This window comes from Tinamus guttatus, unplaced genomic scaffold (assembly GCF_059628265.1).
Source record: "Tinamus guttatus ecotype Peru unplaced genomic scaffold, ASM5962826v1 Tinamus_guttatus_pri_ptg000287l, whole genome shotgun sequence".
Lineage (NCBI taxonomy): Eukaryota > Metazoa > Chordata > Aves > Tinamiformes > Tinamidae > Tinamus > Tinamus guttatus.
Window position 1 is genome coordinate 399,947 of NW_028288821.1, and position 18,243 is coordinate 418,189.

Genomic DNA, 18,243 nt, shown 5'->3' on the forward strand with positions numbered 1-18,243 from the left:
AACCGCGCCGCTAGCGAGCACCGCCGGGCCGGGCCGGGCCGGGCCGGGCGGCAGCGCAGCAGAGCTGGGCCGCGCCCGGCCCCCGAACCGGAGCGGGACCCGGCCCGGCCCGGCCGCCGCCCGCCGGGCTGCGCGGATCGCGCCGCGCCAGGAAGCGGCCGGCCAGGGCCGGGAGCACAAGATGGAGGGAGGGAGGGAGGGAGGCAGCCCCGCTCCCCGCCCCGCCCGCCGCATCTCCGCGGCCGCCCGAGCGCGCCCCCGCCGCTCCCCGCCGGGCCCCGGGGGGCCGGGCCGGGCCGGACCGGACCTGCCGGCCCTCGCTCCGCGGCGCCTCACGGGCCCCGCGGCGCCTCACGGGCCCCGCGCCCGGCACCCCGCGCCGCCTCCCGGGCCGCCAGGGCCGCGCCGGGCGCTGCTCCCGCCGCCCGCCCGCGGCACCGACCCCGCAGCTCGGGCGCGGCCAGGGCCGCCGCTGCCCGCAGCGGCCGGGCGCGGAGCACCCACCGTCTTCGGCATCTTCCCGGCGGGCTGGGCACAACCGCTCTGTCCTCCTGCACCGGCGGGGATGGCTGCGGGCTGCTCTCTGCTCCTAACGGGACTGCGCTGCCCCTCGCCCGCGCGCCCCGCCCCGGGCGGCGCCCGCCCCGCCCCGGGCCCGGCCGCCCGCACCCGGCGCCGCAGCCGCGCAGCCCCCGCGCAGCGCCGGCCCCGCCGCGGGGCGGCGGCAGCTCCCGCGGCCTCCGCAGCCTCCCCCTGCCCGAAACGGGGGAGCGCTGCGCGCGTTTGCGGACCCGGGATTACCGGGACTGCTGCTCTTTGAGAAAAGTGCCGTGTTAATAGACCTCAAAATGTCCTTGTTCGTCACACTTTTCAAATCGCATTTTCAAATTCAGTTTGCGATTCGAATTGCACATTTCAAATTTCCTAGGCATAAAAGCAAGGCCGCAGCACTGGTATGCACTTTTGCCCTTCATTTAGTCTGATTTATGCTTGAGGAAAGCCCACAATCTCCTGATCCACGGGTGCTGGGTGATGGTGCTCCTATTTACGGCCGTTTGCAGCGTTGCTTAGCTAAACGTCCTGTTTCGGGCGTTTTAAAAGCATCCCGGAGATAGAAGGGCTGTGGCTTCTTGAGGCTTGGCAGGAAAACAACCCCTCATCTCCAGACCTGTAATGTACCTTACCCATGTAATTACAGGGTATAAATGAACAATCAAACTCACATACTGAAATGCCTTGAGGACCAGCTGCAGACTCCTCACCAAACCCCCTCATGCCATCTGTGTTTTGGAGCCACAGGGAGAAGATGACGATTCAACATTAAACAGGGATTTTAAAAGGCATCTCCTCTCATTTGCTGCTTTGAACATCCTGTAAACAGTGACCCTAATCCTATTTTCTCCCAAGAAGCTATATCTTTAAAATAAAATAAAATAAAATAAAAGTTAACAAATTTTGTGCAGTAGAAGGAAATTAAATGTTCTTAATAAATTCAATGTGTCTCTGGTTTTAAGGAAAGTAGAAACCTATCTTTTTTTTTAATTCATTCTTGAACTTTATTTTCTTGCCAAAGCTGCTAAACATTTTCATATCTTTAAAACATCTTGGTTCATGGAACGATCATGCTAGACTAGCTGGACTTTCTTCCCTGAATGTGAATAAATGAAGGTTTTGTTAACATAAAAACACATAAATTCAGCTATAAAATGGAAAAGGGGCAAGCTGAGATCTATGAGGCAGTTCAGCACAGATTCCTGCTGAGTAAACTGTTTTCTTTAATTTGATTAGATGATTCTGCTGGGATTACTGTTAAATTGAGGCATGTTGGGAATTGACATCAGATTCATAATAATACTTTGTATAGCTTTTAAAATTGCACTTTATTCAGAGGATCTCAAAGTGCCTTGTAAATAAATTAAATCCTCACAGTCTGCAGAAAGGAAGTTTCCTTTTTTTTTGCCCCAAGGAATAATATTGCTGTAAAAGCCTATGTAAAATAACACAAATAAATTTTAAATTAGAGACTTATAAAATGTGTTGATTTGCTTTGCAGGGTGGTGTTTCCTCACCATGCAGCAATATGTGAGAAAGAGAAAATGCAGACATGTTCTCACTCTATTAAAAAAAATGTAGTCCATAAGAGACAGGGCCTTGCTTCACCCTAGGGTAAACTGGGAGTAATACGACTGAGAGTAATAAGGAGTAGCACTGTGTCCACCTGGAATGAGGTGGGAACAGGGTCCCTGAGCTGCTATGTTTGCTTTATCTGACCTTGAGAGTTTCACCTAAACTAGAATCCCTATGCTGGATCTACTCCAGAAAAATAACACCAGTTCAACTCAGTGATGTAAATTGGTGTGACTTGTCTAAACATAAGGTCACAGACTTCCTAAGGGCATGTTTTACACTGTTTTTGTCCTTTTCTGATTATCATGTTTAAAATGAGTCTTTCTTGGGCTGGACCAGACAAAACTGCTCCATGGAAGGTTTCCCTGTTTCTTACAGAAATGTGTATGGACAGAAGAAATCCAGAATAGTAAAGGTACTTGTTCATGACTTAAACAAGTGACAGAGGGCACCCACCATGCCAGGTTTGAGCCCTGCAATGCAAAGCATAAGGGTTTCCACTGAATTCAAGCAGCGCTATGAGGACTTCTCATTACAGTGCTATCAGGGCATAAATGAGGGGAGAGTCCCGTTCCTTGACATTGCACTCCCTAGTTCCTTCATAATATCGAGGTGTCTTTTCACATCCACTCCTTTTCATAAAAATGATGAAACTGAAGTCTGTCTATTTTCATGAGAAAATATTTTTTCTGTTTAAAGAGCCACCATTTCTCACATGGGGAATTGCCTTTATGCTCAGAGTGCTGATGACAGGAGAGCTGTGACATAAAGGAAGCCCCATCCCAACAAGACCTGCCAACCTAGAGCAATCATGTTTCCACTCATGGTGTGTCAGGCATTGAAAAGGCACAAAACAGATGTCAAAGAGGGCGCACCCTGAAGATGCAAGACAAAAGAAAGGTTACAGCAGGATAGACAGTTCTTTCTTATCCCAACCACTTCTCTTATCCTTCTTCTCTATTACTCATAGCAACACCAAAATACCATTCATGCTATTTCGAAAGATGAGGGTTCCCAGTGACAGGGACGTCAGTCTCCATGCCTTACTTCCTCTCTTACTTCTTCCTTTCCTCCTCCTCTTCCCTGTTGGGGGGGTGAGGGGAGGTGGAGGGGGACATAAGACATCTGAGACCTCCTCTTGGCTCTCACAGCACAGTATCGTGGGGTTTACAGCTACAACATAATCAGGAATTCCTGCCATGGCTGTACCGCAGCAAGATGTGCTGAGGAAGGGTTGCCTGCAAGCAGCCTCCTGCTGACCCTCCCTGCCTGGCCCCATGCGAGAACAAGCACAGTGGTGGATTCCTGGAGAGCCACAGCAAGCCTTATCTCCCCTCCCCAACTATAGGATGAGATTTAAAAGAGTAAAACTGCCAGCTCACTACAGCTCTTCCCTGGAGGAGGCTGAACAGATTGAATTACACTGCCCAGGACCTTTAAAAATGTTCTTGTCTCCAGCTTGCTCATGGCTTAAATAATATTGAAGTATTTCAGAATTAGATTAGACCAGGATGACATTAAACATTCTCCTGGGAGGAGGTCTGGTATTTCACGGGGGATTTATTGGCTTAGTTTTGTTTAAATCAAGCCTTTTATAGTACCTTATTCTAAGCAGAAAAAGCAGGTAAATCATTTGGTCTGAAATAGTAGACTTATTTAACGTAAGTACCTATAGAAGGGAGCATCTCTCCAGCATACAGTTTTCGTTTGTTTGTTTGTTTTTTACTAACATTGGATAGCTTGAGCTACCCTGCCCATGGCTTCAGCACCTAATTCAGAACCTAATTATTCTATCATAGTATGAAACGAAGAAAAACAAAGTAAAGGTACCCCACACTAGAAGGCCTGTTTTAGAAGGCTGTCAGACATTTAGCTTTAATCCTCACAAATGAAGGAGTGCACAGAACAGAACTGCTATGACAGTGCAAGAACTGCACATTCTCACATGGAGTCCTGAACTCTTCTCCTTTGACAGCTGGCCAGCCTGGCTATGGTACAGATGAAGAATGTGCTCCAAATCTGAGCACAAAATTGAGGATAAGTCTCACAGGTTTGTCTCATCTCAAACCAATCAAGCAAAATGATTCTACTGAGTGAGGGGGTAGAATCAAGATAGGGCTCTCAGTTTCAGGAAAGATACCTAAAAAATAGTTTCAACAATATTTATTGTGATAGGTTTGATGGGGTGACAAGTATTCAAAAGGAAATATGCTTACTTACATGAACTTCTTAGAGGCCATTAAAGAGTTATAAGAGTCACTGTCAACAAGAATTAACCTGGGGGCAGGAAGCTGGAGGTAAAATATTGCATTACACACAAAAGTCTCTGGGACACCATCAGGTGTATAGACCAGCAAAGCCTCACCGTAAGCAAACCATGGTAAAACAAATAAAGCTCCAAAATCTAACAGTTCTCTGTCAGTCTTCTTCTTCCATGTCATTTTCTGAACAGGACAATCCAAAGCTTTTTAGACATGAAATCTCAGCAAATCTTTATTCAATGACACTCAGATCGGCATGGGCTTATGCACACCACTGAGAGGTTTTGCAGTAGAAAGTGGGACAGTACAGAGTGTTTGGCAATAGCCTTCATAGTTGCAGTGTCCCAGAAGGTAGCTTTGGAGTTTTCGCTTTCCTTTCTGCCTTCCTCTGTTTTTCCTTCCCTCCCTCCCAGATGCTTGGTGCAGGGCCAAAATGAGGGTGCTGGTGTAATGACCATGTAGGGCCGCTGCCTTTCTGACTCAGAGACTCGGAACTCGGAGACCGCAGTGAAGGCCACCAGGCATTTCCATCTGTGCCTCCCAGAGAACGGGGGTGCCCCATCCAACCACTCAGGCTGAGCACCAGATGCCTCTCATATTGGTAAGTACGGGGTAGGAATGCAATTGTTTACACTGGGGATTTCTTAAGACTTTAAAATGTAATAATTAGAGGAGTAATTGTGTGTAAAAAAGTCTGAGATGGTGAAAAAGGTCATAGAAGACCCAAACCAAGTGTTACTGAAGAGGAACCAGGGAGAAGTCAGTTCTGAGAGGGTTTTTCATCATCAGCCTGGTTTAGCTGTTCAATGTGAAACCTGTCGCAAGAGAATGTGACTCACCCAACACCCACAACCACATGTCATAGAGCAGTCCCTACCTACAAACAGCCTGTTCATGACAGGAGACAGTGGAGGCCCCGGGCAAGCTGTGATTGGCACTTCCACACAAACATTTCAGTCCATGCAAAGTTTGATTGATTCGAGCGGAGGTCTTGGTGTTTAATTCATGGGATGACAAAGCAGGAGATCTGCCACTAGAGAGGAAGGAGGACTAGCAAGATGTATTTACCTCCAGGGGATCCACAATACACAGGACTTACTTCTGGGTGATCATTCAAAATATTTTCTTGGGCTGCTCTTTGTCTTCACAGCAGGACTGGATCTTCACCACCCAGTTGTTGTCCATTTCTTAATTTTCTCAAAGGCTTGAGAAAATCATAAATTCATTTCCTTTCTAGTGCTGAGTGAATACACACAAGCAGACACACATACACACATATTTATCAATTAACAAGATTAAACTGGATCTAGTTTTAACACCAGTTGGGAATCTGATGCACAGAGATGAACAAATCACCAGACACCTTCCCTGCTGGAGGCTCCTGAAGGAGCTGAGGTGAATCTAACTGAACACGTGCCTAGTGTATACGAGCAGTGTTTGATGATGAGGCAAGGAAGGAGGGCACTGCGCATCACAATGATTATTAACAATTATTTGTCATTGATTTTGAAGCACAGAGACTGCTACTGATCAAGTAAATGGCAAATCAATTGTGTTGAGATGGCATTGAGTTGACTTGGATCTGACAACTATTTCAAAAACATGTTATGAAAGAGGCAATGTAAGCTATTCGTTTCCATCCCTCCTTTTTTTTTTTTTTTTTTCCAATGAAATAAACTGCTTGATTCTGGTATTCTCCAAAACTTCATTAAAATTCACCCTGGGCATTGTAGTAGCACCCATGAAAATATCTTCAAAAAAAGCAGCTCTTTCACGAGTAAGAAAGCAAAAAAGAAAACCATATGACAGAGGAAACAAAGAGCCTGCTTTATGGTAGCAGAGAGAGGCAAACAGGAAAATGGGAGCTCTTCAGGGACAGTATGAACAAACTTCATCTTCTCAGATGCCCTGAGCCTGCTACCGACACAGGAACTGCTGCCCTGCTCAAACACCACAACTTTCTTGCTCTTACAGCTAAACCGATCTGTTTGCCTCTCTCTGAGTGCAGTTAAAGCAGCAGAGGCCTGAGGCACTGAAAAACCACAGTCTCCTGTCCAAGCAACGTTAGGCTGCTAAAGTGCTGTTCCACTGGGGATGGCAACCAGAAGATAGCTCACTTTGGCCGTAAGAGATGTGCCAATTTCCTTTCCACTAGCACAGCTATAAAATTGATATAGTAACATTGGCTATCTTTGAAGGGGCTGATGAAGTTGCCACCTTCAGTTTTCAGGTAACAGTGCAGTTTTATATTTTATGCTAACTCCTTAGAAATAAATGTTTGTGTGTAATGTCAACATTCTACATTTTAACAGCTGTTTGCTGGATAATTTTTGAAGCTATTAGTGCAAAGGGTTTATTTTTTAAGTCCCTTGAAGTTTTATAGCTCACGCACTCCACAGCATTGCTAATTGCAAGAATCAGAGAGACAAAGAGCAGGACGAGGGCAACCACTGCTTTCCACATTCAAGCAGTATGATGCACAAAGAGGGGACAAGCTGCACAAGAGTCTGAGCCAAACCCCATCAACTGCAATTTGCCTTCAGCAGGAGATGGCCACAGTAGATGCAGTGTCAGTCTCCACATCCCAGTGCTTTGTATCATCATGCACAGCAATGGGTCTAAAATGTGCTCCACATTTGGAAAGTGTATCTGTGATCGTGCTGCACAGCTGTCAAGCACAGCTGGAAAGTCAGACTCATTCCCTCTACACAATTGCAATACAGCCATACCCCCACAGGATGGGAGTTGAGCATCTGAGTATTACAGCATATCCACTCGTGCATCCTGCTCACCATAGGAAAGTGGGTGATGCAGCTGAAAACTTCAGGCAGCAGCCTGAAAACTTCAAGCTCACCAGTTCATCCATGGACTCCAGCTTCACTGATTGAGTTAAACCCCCTGTCTATGTCTCCAGTGGTGTTATCCGCAGAGAGCCCCTGCTCCCCCTCCTCATCGCTCCCTGATGTGCAATTGAATCGCCCATGGACACCTTGCACACAGATCTAACCTGCCTGCTCTGCAGAGCTGCAGTGCCATGATCAGGAGCAGCAGGATGGAGGGCTCCGTCCTCCACTGATGTTAAATCAATTTTCCCCGCTGCATTGAAGCTTCCTCAAGCAAAGGATGATGGGGTCATAGGATACAGAGAGCTCAGGCAGCTGTAAAGAGCAGGGAGAAAACCAGTCCATGTTTCCAGGTAGTGGCATACGATGTGGAAGATGATCTCAGCACTGCCTCAGACAAACCACACTTTACTAGTTCTTTCCATCTAGTCTTGGCTCCATTCATTTTCTCTGAGACATGGATCTATTTTTGGAAGTTTTAAAAATATCCAAGGAGTTGCCAGCCGTTTTTATTCCAATACAGAAACATTATATACCAAAGCCTTTACTGTTGGCTTCTGCTCAAATTGCAGTTTTTTTCCAGGTGAACGCCAAACCCTGGCCCATGACAGTGTTGTCCAGGTGGGTTCTGCAGCTGCTTCTGGGCTGGGACAGTGAGTAGATGCAAAAAGGAAAAAAAAAAAACAAAAGGCAGAGCATGACTCTGCAGGAGATGTCCAGAGCTGGAGTCTCCTCCGTGTCTCTGCCCAAGCTGAGTGATGTGCAAGGAAGGGAACTCTCTCCTCCCCAGTAGCCATGCAGTGCGCTGAGCTTTGCAGTGGGGTTTGACAAGTGAGGGGCACGTCCGCAGGCAGCCCTTCCTTCCCCGCATGCAACATCAGCTCTTCTCTCCCCGGTTAGCCACCATCCTGCAGCACACAGTCCCTGCTAGCCGCAGCCATCGCTGCAACGTTTGTTTTTCCTAGGTTTTCACTAAACATTCTCCTCCTGCCGTGCCACCTCAGATCCTAAAATGCATAGAAGTAAGGGATAACTTGTTCCGGGATAGTCAGTAGATTATAAAGGAGAATGATGGACAGTCAGACAGGCAGGCAGACAGGCGGATAGGGTGTTCTTTCTTTGCAGCTTTAGTTGTCCTCTCTCCCAGAAGGGGCTGCTGTTCAGCAACGTGCATGAACAAGCGGACACTCAGTCCCAACTTTCTCAGGCCCAAGAAAGTGCCTGTTTTCTCACAGAATTTATCTATCCTCATTGGGAGCACTCACTGCCACTTCTGAAGCACAGCTATAACTTTTATTTCCTTTCTCTTACTTTTTCTATTCATCTCACTCAACTCATTTAGGAGCTTGGGGGCTTGGTGTGTTTGTCAGTTTTTAAGAACAAAACCCACTAGGTTAAAATGACAAGGAAAAAAGCTCCCAAAAAAGCTCGTATTTTGAGAAACTTCCACCCTCAGCAGTCCTGTTGGTAGAGGGGATTTGCTTGCTGATGTTTACACAGTGCTTTGAAAACACAAAAGCCGTCTGGGTAATTTTCTGTTAGAAATCACACAGCCATAAAGATACCAAAGTCCCTCTCGGTGAAAGGGTCCTGGGCTCCATTAAGCAAAAAGGATGGATAGTTCTGCATAGGATCTTCATCTTGCAGCTAGCTCTGAGGGCAAGAAAAGGTTATCCATAAAGGAATTTGGGCTTCACTATTTTTAGCTCCAGTGAAGAAAAATGAAGGAGAGAGAGAGAGAAGGTCCCTTCTACAACGAGGACAAAGCTAAGATCATCAACGAGGAGGTGCAAGAGTGGTTTGGCCCTGGGCACTGTGATATGCACACACAAATTCCAAGCGCTGGTGCATATCCAAGCACACCCACTGTCCTGTTTAACAAGGAAAGTTGGATGTGGGGAGAGGAGGGAAGTATATTCATAGGTATGGCCCTGAAAACTGTATGAACACATGCAGTTTGCTCCAAAGAGCTTTTCAGTCATATACACACAACTGGGCATGCTCCTGTTCAAAGACAGTAAAGCATAACATCCAAAACTGAACTCGCTTTGCCACAGAGCTCCAAGGGAAACCCTTGTGCACTGGCTGACTTTAGTATTTCATTTCCTGCAGTATGGTCAGAGCACTGTCAGAAAGACTAAAGTAGGATACTTTGCCTTAAAGAAAAAAAACATAGTAGATGACTTTTTGAAAGTCCATCCTTGTTTCTGTTATTTGATGTAATTGTAGAAGAGAGAGAGGAACAGAGTGGAGAGAAAACAAACCCATTCTTAGTAGTGATCATCACATCCTCACATGTTGATACTTATAATGTCAATATAGGGAAGATTTCATATCAGCAACACATACGTAGAATCACTCCTCCAAAAACCAGCATAGGGTCAGACACCACTTGCATAATCCGCCTAGACACCTGGAGCTTTCCTGGAAGAAAATATAAACTTTCCTCATTGCAACATATGAAAATGGTGAAGGATATCACTGCATCTCATTGTATTTTGGTTTGATGCTCTATTTCTGGAACATTGGATTGCTTTGAAAGAGTTCATCGTTAATCTCCAGAGGAATTATTGCAAGTCATTCTGCCTTGCCTCAGTTTCCCCAGGTAATGCTGACCTACTGGGATGCTGCTAACAGGATTAATTAAGAGTCACATTGCACTCAGAGGAAGGATGACGAAAGGTAATTGCACTACTCAGCTGCCCAAGGTCCATTTGTTATTACGAGGATACTGGGACTTTTACAGGGTTTCTTCCTGCTGACAAACAACTGTATTTCCTTATTCAAAAGCAGTTTATCTCTTATAAGTCAAACTTTTGGGGAAACCACTAAGCATGGGTGATGTTATAGTGGGGAAGCATTAAAAAGGTTTACAGGTGTTTGAAGTTGCCACAGGAGGAGGTTTCCTGCCCCAGTTCTCTGCCCAGGCTCCTGGATGCAGGAGGTGATCCATCCCATTTCCCCCAGCACTGTTATGCTGGGTAAACTTGTAGGGATAAAACTCCCTGTTTCTATGGCAAATAAAAGCAGCAAGGCAAGCAGAGGAAGACAAGAGCCAAGCATTTCAGAGCAGGGATGGCAATGGCATGTGTTACTTTAGCTGCATATTTCCACATCGGTGATGCTCAGGCTGCCCAAGTGCAGTAGCTAATATCAATACTGTGTAACAGGACAAGGAAATGTCAAAATGATGCAGTGTTCCTCATGAACAAGATCCACTGTCTGTCTGGAGACGTTGAGAATGATATTTGGGGCTCTTTATTTCTGGCCAGAAGATGTTCTTCCTTAGATAAACACAGAACTTGCTAAAAACTGCTTCTGGGGTGCTGAGCCACAGGTCTCCCATAAATGGCCTTGGAAAGCCTGGTCCACTCCCTTGCAAATGCAGATGTGAACACTAACTTGAAGATGTTTGCAGGCTGCTGCTATGTTCCTCAAACAAATGTAATTAAATCAGCAAGATGCTTCAGGCACTGCGCAGGAAACTTCTGCTTCCCCTTGCCTTTTCCTGCTTTCCCTGAAGATGCAGAGGATTTTGAATTAATTGAAATGGTATCTGTTGGAGAAAGTGTTCAGGGAACCCTGTACCACATGATGCATGTCAAATCCTGGACTGTCAAGATGAAAATGTAGCAGATATCCCCCTTCCCACCCCAAGTCCATACAGATAAACCGGTCTCAACAGTCCAGCAACCACTCCCTGCCCCAGGGCTGTGCATGCCCTTTGCAACCAACAGACAAATGCAAGAACAATCTACAAAGCTTCAAAGCAAACACCTTCCCAGAGTTTCTCTCAGGTTAATTCATTGGGTCCATTTCTGGGTCACTGATAGCATTTTATATCTGTTCATTTGTCATGGCATTCTTGCCCATTGATTTCAGGGCACTTAAAAGGTCATAGCTGAAAACAGAATTTATGTTTAAATTACCTAAATGTTTTTCCAGTCTCCCTTGAAAAGGGTCTTGGTCAGGCACGTTGATCTGGGGTCAGATTTCTGCCAGACTTTGGCAATCCACCGGCATCCTCGTACCCAGATGCAGAGCGCCCTGGGGGTTCAGATTTGTACAAACATGCTTATACCCTTATTTCTCCTCTTTCAAGAATACCAAGTTACACCAGAATTGTTGACGTTTCTTTGGAAAGATCCATATTTGGCAGATATGCAGGGTATGAGTCTAAATGATTATGAATAGAATACTACATTTCTAAAGCCTTTTACCCGCGTTAGCAAAACAAAACAAAGCAAAACAAAACAAACAAACAGCCTTTGCAGATATCCAAACAGTCTGTGGTAGAAATCCACCATGGATAACCTATCCTGAAGCTTGTCCATAAGAGACTGTGGCTGAGGGCTTCTATGTGGGACCAGACAAACTATTGTTCCCCCAGAAACATTATGAGCACTGATCTTTGCAAGCCTGATCCCACTCTTTCTTTTGGTGTAGACCGAATGCAGCGATTAACTGTGACTGAAACGCAAACCTACCCCTGGGGCCAGGACAGACTGTGCATCCAGGCTCAGAAAAACACGGCTGCTCATTTTCTGGGTAAATCTCAGCAGATATTGTTTTAACAAACAGAAGAGCAGGAAAAACATTTCACTAGCAATATCTGCTCCATCCAGGGCTACCTCTGTCTATCAGAACGATCATATTAATTCCACATTGCACTTTTTAATAAAATCCACAGTTTTTGAATTAGATACTGTGTTGGAGGAGGAATCGGGAATAAAACTGAGTACTGCAAAAAAGTGGCTGTCTGGGAACAGTGAGCTGGCAGGATTTTGGCTATGGGGAGGAGGGGTCCCCTCTGCTGGTCCAAGAGTCTTTCTCACATCTCACCTCTGCTTCCAGAGCAAACCCAGTCCCAGGCATCAACATTTCATGAGACATAAATAGCTCCCTGGGAGGAAAAGTAAAAGCAGTTTTTCCTGTTTGTGAGATCTCAGCGTTGCCAGGAACAAGAGCACTTTCGAAACGGCATCTCCGCCACCTGCAGAGCTCCACTGCCTTATAGGGCCTGAGGTCCCAGGCCCGCGCGGGCAGGCCGCAGCGCTGCCCTTCCTCCTGCCGGGTGACTCCCAAGGCCCGCTGGTGATGTCATGGTACGTTTTAGGCTACAATAACAGGAAATCACCAAGTGTTTACACTGGCAGACTGGGCTGTGATGTGATTTTCCTCCCCTTCCCCCTTGCCCCACCCCCACCATTGACTTCCTTTGAGCTCTGTTTCCTCTGATTAAAATACTGCATAGTGACAACCCTGAGGAGGAAAGGACAGTGGGGGAAGGAGGCTGGGAGGCAGTTTTAGGGGATGGAGGGTTCCCGCAGTGTCACTCGCGTATAGCACGTCTGTGCGTTGCATTGGTGCTGCTGCCTGACGCAAGGCGCCAGAATAGCTGGCCCAGGGTGGATGCCGCGCTCCTCCAAGCTGAGGAAGGAGGCCACGCTCCTCCAAGAAAAGGAAAAGAGACCCCTTTCCCAGCACGGACAAGCCACAGGACACATCTCCTCCGCAGGGCATGGCTTCTGTGGCCAAAGTACATGAGATCGCCCCCAGGTGATGCTCTCCAAGTGGGGGCAGTGGACGGCTACAGACAAGCACCATTGTGCTCCAGCCAGTGCTAAGCAAAGGTGCAGGGGCCAGGCTGCATTTCAAGCGCTCCTGGAACCCGTGATTGCAGTGCACAGGCTGGATATTCTGTGCTTCACAACTCACTAAGGAGGAGGGAGATGTAAGAAGTTTTCAAAAGTCCAGGAACTCCAAAGAGCAGAAACAGGAGCATTACCAAATCAGCTGGCTTTAGGACACTGACAGTGTTTGAACTTAAAACTCAAAGGTGTTGAGATCTGGGCCAATTTATAGCTTCATTAGACTTGACTCTCTCCCCGCTTATATCAGTGAAAAAGACCTTGAGAAGAGCAACTCGCTCCCTCCAGGACTCTGAGCCAAAACCTGGCAACTTCCCTGGCTTCTTTCCTCTCCTCAGATTTTTGATTAAAGTGATCAGCTCCCTCCCCATGTCTCCTTCTCTCCTGGCTGCCTATTCCCTATCAGTGGCAGTGGCCCAAGTTCTGCATCTCGGTGTTACTCCAGCAGCTTCACTAGTGTTACATCCGGTAGGTACTCGGCTTTGTGCGATTTCCTAATGGGAAAGTCATTAGCCCAAACAGCACAGTATTTTTCTGTGACCGGCTGTGCCAGAAAAACGATTGTGAGTCCTGGATGCAAGAAAATATTATTCAGTTCTCTGTACAAATCAAGTTTTCGTTATTTCGGTAATTTAGGGCAGCTTCCAGAAGCCGAGAAAAGTGAGTGCAATCCATGTCCCAGGCCAGCTATGCATTGTGTGGCTGTCTTAGCAAGGCCTTTGTCTTTGCAAAGGACTTAACAGCTTAGATGTGGGCTAACTCATGATTTTGTTGCTTGGAGCCAGCTTACTCCTGGCTATTTAAATGAGACTCCCATCCCTTTATTTTCCTGAAGGATACAGTGTTCTTAACCCTTCGGGCTCATGGCTAGTGCAGTGGGCCAGCAGAGCTCACAGAAGCTCTTCTGAGTCGTGGACCCTGAAGAGCAGCTAGGGGTGGCCGCCTGTAGAGTAGGTGTCCAGATGTCTGAAGCTGAAGGAGGATGTGTGAAAATTCATATCATTCAAAACAACATGAAAGTCTGAGATAAGAAGGAGAGCAGATATTAAATAAGCTTTCTGTAGCAAGAAGAGTAAAAGAAGCATGTCTCAGGATGGCATGCCTCAGGAGGCCTCACACAACAAGGCCTCTTTCTGCACTCCCTCACACAGCAAGGCCTCTGATAAAACTGAAAAGGCAATACACTTTAAAAAAAAACAACAGTATTAATTTCATATGGCATAGGATATCACTGAGACCAAGAAAATTCAGCACATTCAGGAAAGAATGCAACTTCCCATAGATAAGAATGTCCACGGTGTGTGAGGCCCAGAAACAGACTTGAGTGACAAGATTCCATTATTTCTAACTACTCACTTGGTGGATTTTATACAAACATGTGAGAAAGTGATAGAAACCCACAGAAGCCCACTCTGTTCCCTAAGTTCCTATCCTTTGACCTTTTATGCACAGAGTCTGCGTCCTGCAAGCCTTGCAACTATATGAAGATCTTCATGTATTCTTATGTCTAGCCATCCTAATGGGGAAAGGTGTCTGACACCTTCGGCAACTGCTACAAATTTTCACAGGCTTTCCAAGGCTGAAGCTTTTTGAGGGTTTTTTTCTGACTTCATTTTCTATCTGTGATTTTTAGTGTGTATTGGCCATGAGTTTCTCCAACTGCATCCACATAATAGCCAAAAAAAGCATCCCACTGAAACCATATGGAAGTCCTCTTCATGAAATCCCTTGATAGAGCATGACTGTGTACTTCCCAGAAACAAGTTCAATCTCATCCACTGGGAGATTTACTTTCTTTTGCAAGCAGGACATTGCATCCCAGCTGAGGAACTAATCATTCCAAAAAGGGAGATGTCCTTCTCCTGGTCCCTGTCCAGTGCCATCTTTGACCTTGACATGAATCATTCTCAGCCAAAATGTCTTTTTTTTTTTTTTCAAAGCACTGATGATCTAAAAAGATTACTAGATCATAAAGTGGTGTATTTGCTCATTCTGGCTGAAGCAAATGAACAAATGAAGGAGAGGATGAGCATCCTGCCTAAGGCCACTGGATCCAGCTGATAGAAGTTACAGAAGCTTGGTTGACACAAATTCTTCCCTTTTCTTCTGTGCCTCCCCACTCTTTTCCTGTCCCATCGTGCTAGGCTCAGACATGAAGAAGCCAGGAAAGGAAAGGATAGCAAATAAGATAATTTTATTTCTGTAGCCAATTTCTCTCAGTCTGTGAAACATCAACCACACTGGCAGTTCTAAATCAGGTTGAGAAGTCTCCAAAATGGAAAAGCAAACAGCCTGGGACAGGAACTGTGCAAAATTGACCTAAGATGCAGAAGGTCTAGCTGAGAGCAGCATGGCTCTTTTTAGTACCTTTAGAAATTCCCTGTCTTCAGTTCATAAAGCAGAAAGCAGGAGACTGCTTTAGCAAAAAATACAATTAGAGTTACTCGTAACCTATGCCTATGCTGCAAGAGTGTCATTCACAGCAGTTAGCAGAAGGAACATGAACCATGAAGATGTGACACCACCCTTTCAAGTTACTCAGGTGCTTGCTGTGGTCGAACACAAGCTGACATAATCTGCAGTCAAGTCCCTGGTGCTGGGTTCTCATTGATGTTTTCATATGAGGCAGCTAATCAGGGCTGGGAGCATCCTGGCAGTGCTCACACATGCCAGCGTGGCTCTATTCTAGCCCAGAAAAAAGAGGAAATTTTTGCTCCAAGCAGGTAGCTGGGATCTTAAGACCAATAAACATGCTCCTTAGTCCCAACCATGCTTAAAGATAGGCACAACTTCAAATGCTTTTCTGAACTACAGATTGATTCATTTGCCTCTTGAGCAATCTCAAAGGCAGATTGTAAGGGTTTACGCACTGGTAAATCTACAGAGTAATTAGCTATATTTAGGAAGTACTTTAAAGATGAAAAAAATCTGTGCCATCTGATTATTGTTATTATAAATGCCTCCCAGGCAGCAATATGAAAGGAGAGAATTATCTACTCTTTCACAGTCTCCTTATTGGAAAAAAGAGTAATAGCCTAAAACTACAACCTGATCTACACTGTGAAACCACACTGGCTGCCAAAAACCACGTGAATCAATATGATGTTTAACACTGGTTAACAGAACATCCCTCCACACACCACTCCAGGCACAGTCACCAAGGTTTTTCCATCACTTATTCACAAATACTATGGGGTCAGAATAAAAATCTTTTAGGGCAGAAAATGCAGGACAAGTAAAAGACCATTTTCTAATTGTAATATTTCCAGAAGACTAGCGCTACAGCAGCTCTCAGATACAGAAACCTGGCAAGGCAGAAATATCTCAAAGGGTATTTGCATTATTTGCACTTTGGTGAACAAAAAAGTAGTATCAGTTCCAGTTCTACAGCCTCATGCCTGGAGGAAGGCAATTAATATGGTGATTTGGGAGTTAGTTCATCTCTTGAAAGTGCTTGTCCTGGACTTTCAGGAGATCTATGGAGATTCAGGGCTGGTGACTTTTATTTGCTTTCCACGTGCTAGATGCACTCGCATTCTGTGAGTCAGACCTGGAGAAGACTTTACCATCTGCAACTGCACGTCCCTTTGCTGCTGAGTCACTCTGCTCACAGACAGGCTGTGCAGACACTGGGATGTATGGTCTGATTGTTAAATGGGAGTATGCTGCAGCAAACCCCAAATTTTCCATACCCTTGCCAGGACCCAGGTAAGTCACTGCCCACATACCATGCTGCTGGCAATATGCAGGGTAGCCAAGAACATGGCTTGTTCCTCTGAAAATGTCCTGAGCTGCATTAGTGGCCCTTGTCATGGATACAACGGGGCCTTTCCCAGCCATGAACTGTAAATCTCTGTGAGGGAAAAAAAAAAAAAAAAAGAGAGAGAGCCAGTGGATAAGGTTTGGCCCTTCCTATAATGAGGAACTTGACCCAGGGGGTTCTTCTGAGGTGCTTATGGTTCCTGAGCCCCTGCCTTGGCAGATGCTGTGACCTAGTCTAATGACTGCACCACATCCAAAGCACAGGGAGCACCGAGTGTTCACGATGCCAAGATGCATAGGACCAAGTACCTGCTCTAGAGCAGATGGGATACACAGGTTTAAACTGGCTAAAACTGCTGGAAAGTCAGCCCCTGAAGTGAAGACAGCACAAATGTGCAGCTTCTCATGTTGTTTCCCAGGTCTTTGCTAACATTTGAAAACATCTTATAGAATTAGTGGTCTCAGAAGACCAGAGCACTGAACCTTTAACTGCTTTCAATCTGTCTTGGGCCAGGAAACAAGTAGGAGTTAACATCAACTGACAGGGATGAAAGGCAATCGTGAAGTGAGGAGTTCTTTGCCCCAGTTTTGACTTCCGTTCATCTCACCAGGTCTGCAACAGGCTCAGGACGTAAAAGATCAAATTGCATCAGTTAATTCAATGAGGCCCTATGGCGGAAGGGGTGGGGAGGTAAAGCATGAAACTGGCTACAAATCTATGCAAGAAAAGGGCGTGGGACACAGTGCACTCAGCTGCCTGAAGCGGCTCTCATCTGCAGCAGTTATTTTGTGTAGATACCACTCAAAGTCTGAAGCAAGCAAGAAAACTAGTAACCAGGAAGACTGGCTTCATTCTGCTGCAGAGCTGTTATCCCTCCTTCTCCTCCCCTGCTCCTGATGAGAGGACAGGACCAGCCTCAAAGTGCTTGGCAGAGATGAAGAACAGTCACAAAAAACCTTCCTTTAGAAACCCAGCTTCTAAAACAAGCTCATATGATATTACCGGGAGGTGTGGTGACCACGGAATTTATTAGATAGAGCATCAGAAACAGAAACAGTGTGGTCCTTAGTCCACTGTGAGACAATTTGTGTTCTTTTATTTTAAAGTGAAGGAAGAAAACATTTTGGAATACACCTGATCTCCTAGCTGGTAGACTGACTTCCTTGCTCGACCTCAGACTGCTTTGTCACTGTGGATGTATGTCACTATCCCCTGGGTTGGGAATGCTGACAAAGCCTGCTTTCACAGTACATGAAAGGCTCTTTAGCTGAATTTTATTGGAGGAACTCAGGCTCCAGAGAACATCTGGCCTAATGGTCCAGGGATTGAAGGGGTCAAAGGTTTTGTGGAGGGCGAGTGCACTGCTATAATATATCTCACTTTCTGTTGCAGTCTTTTTCCTAGGCTTCTGTCAAAACTCATCCTCTCCCCTTTCTCAGGTAGAACCACCATGCCTTCCTGCACGAGCACAAGTCAAGAAGATGGTCTTAAGCGCAGGCTGGACCACAGCTTAACTGATCACATATCCTCAAGTACCTTCAGACACCCACACTTAGGGAGCTTGGAGGGACAAAGAACTGGGCCTCAATTCAAGAACA

The 18,243-nt window shown here is 46.0% G+C and overlaps 1 protein-coding gene across 1 annotated transcript in view; it reads right to left on the reverse strand.

Moving 5' to 3' along the window:
• MSN (moesin) overlaps positions 1-610 on the reverse strand; it is a 46,175-nt gene extending 45,565 nt beyond the window's left edge. Inside the window, exon 1 of the mRNA XM_088527430.1 lies at positions 505-610. Within this exon, the coding sequence (XP_088383556.1) occupies positions 505-516 (12 nt within the window). The 5' untranslated portion in view covers positions 517-610. The remainder of the gene's footprint in view (positions 1-504) is intronic.
• Positions 611-18,243: the final 17,633 nt, after the last annotated feature.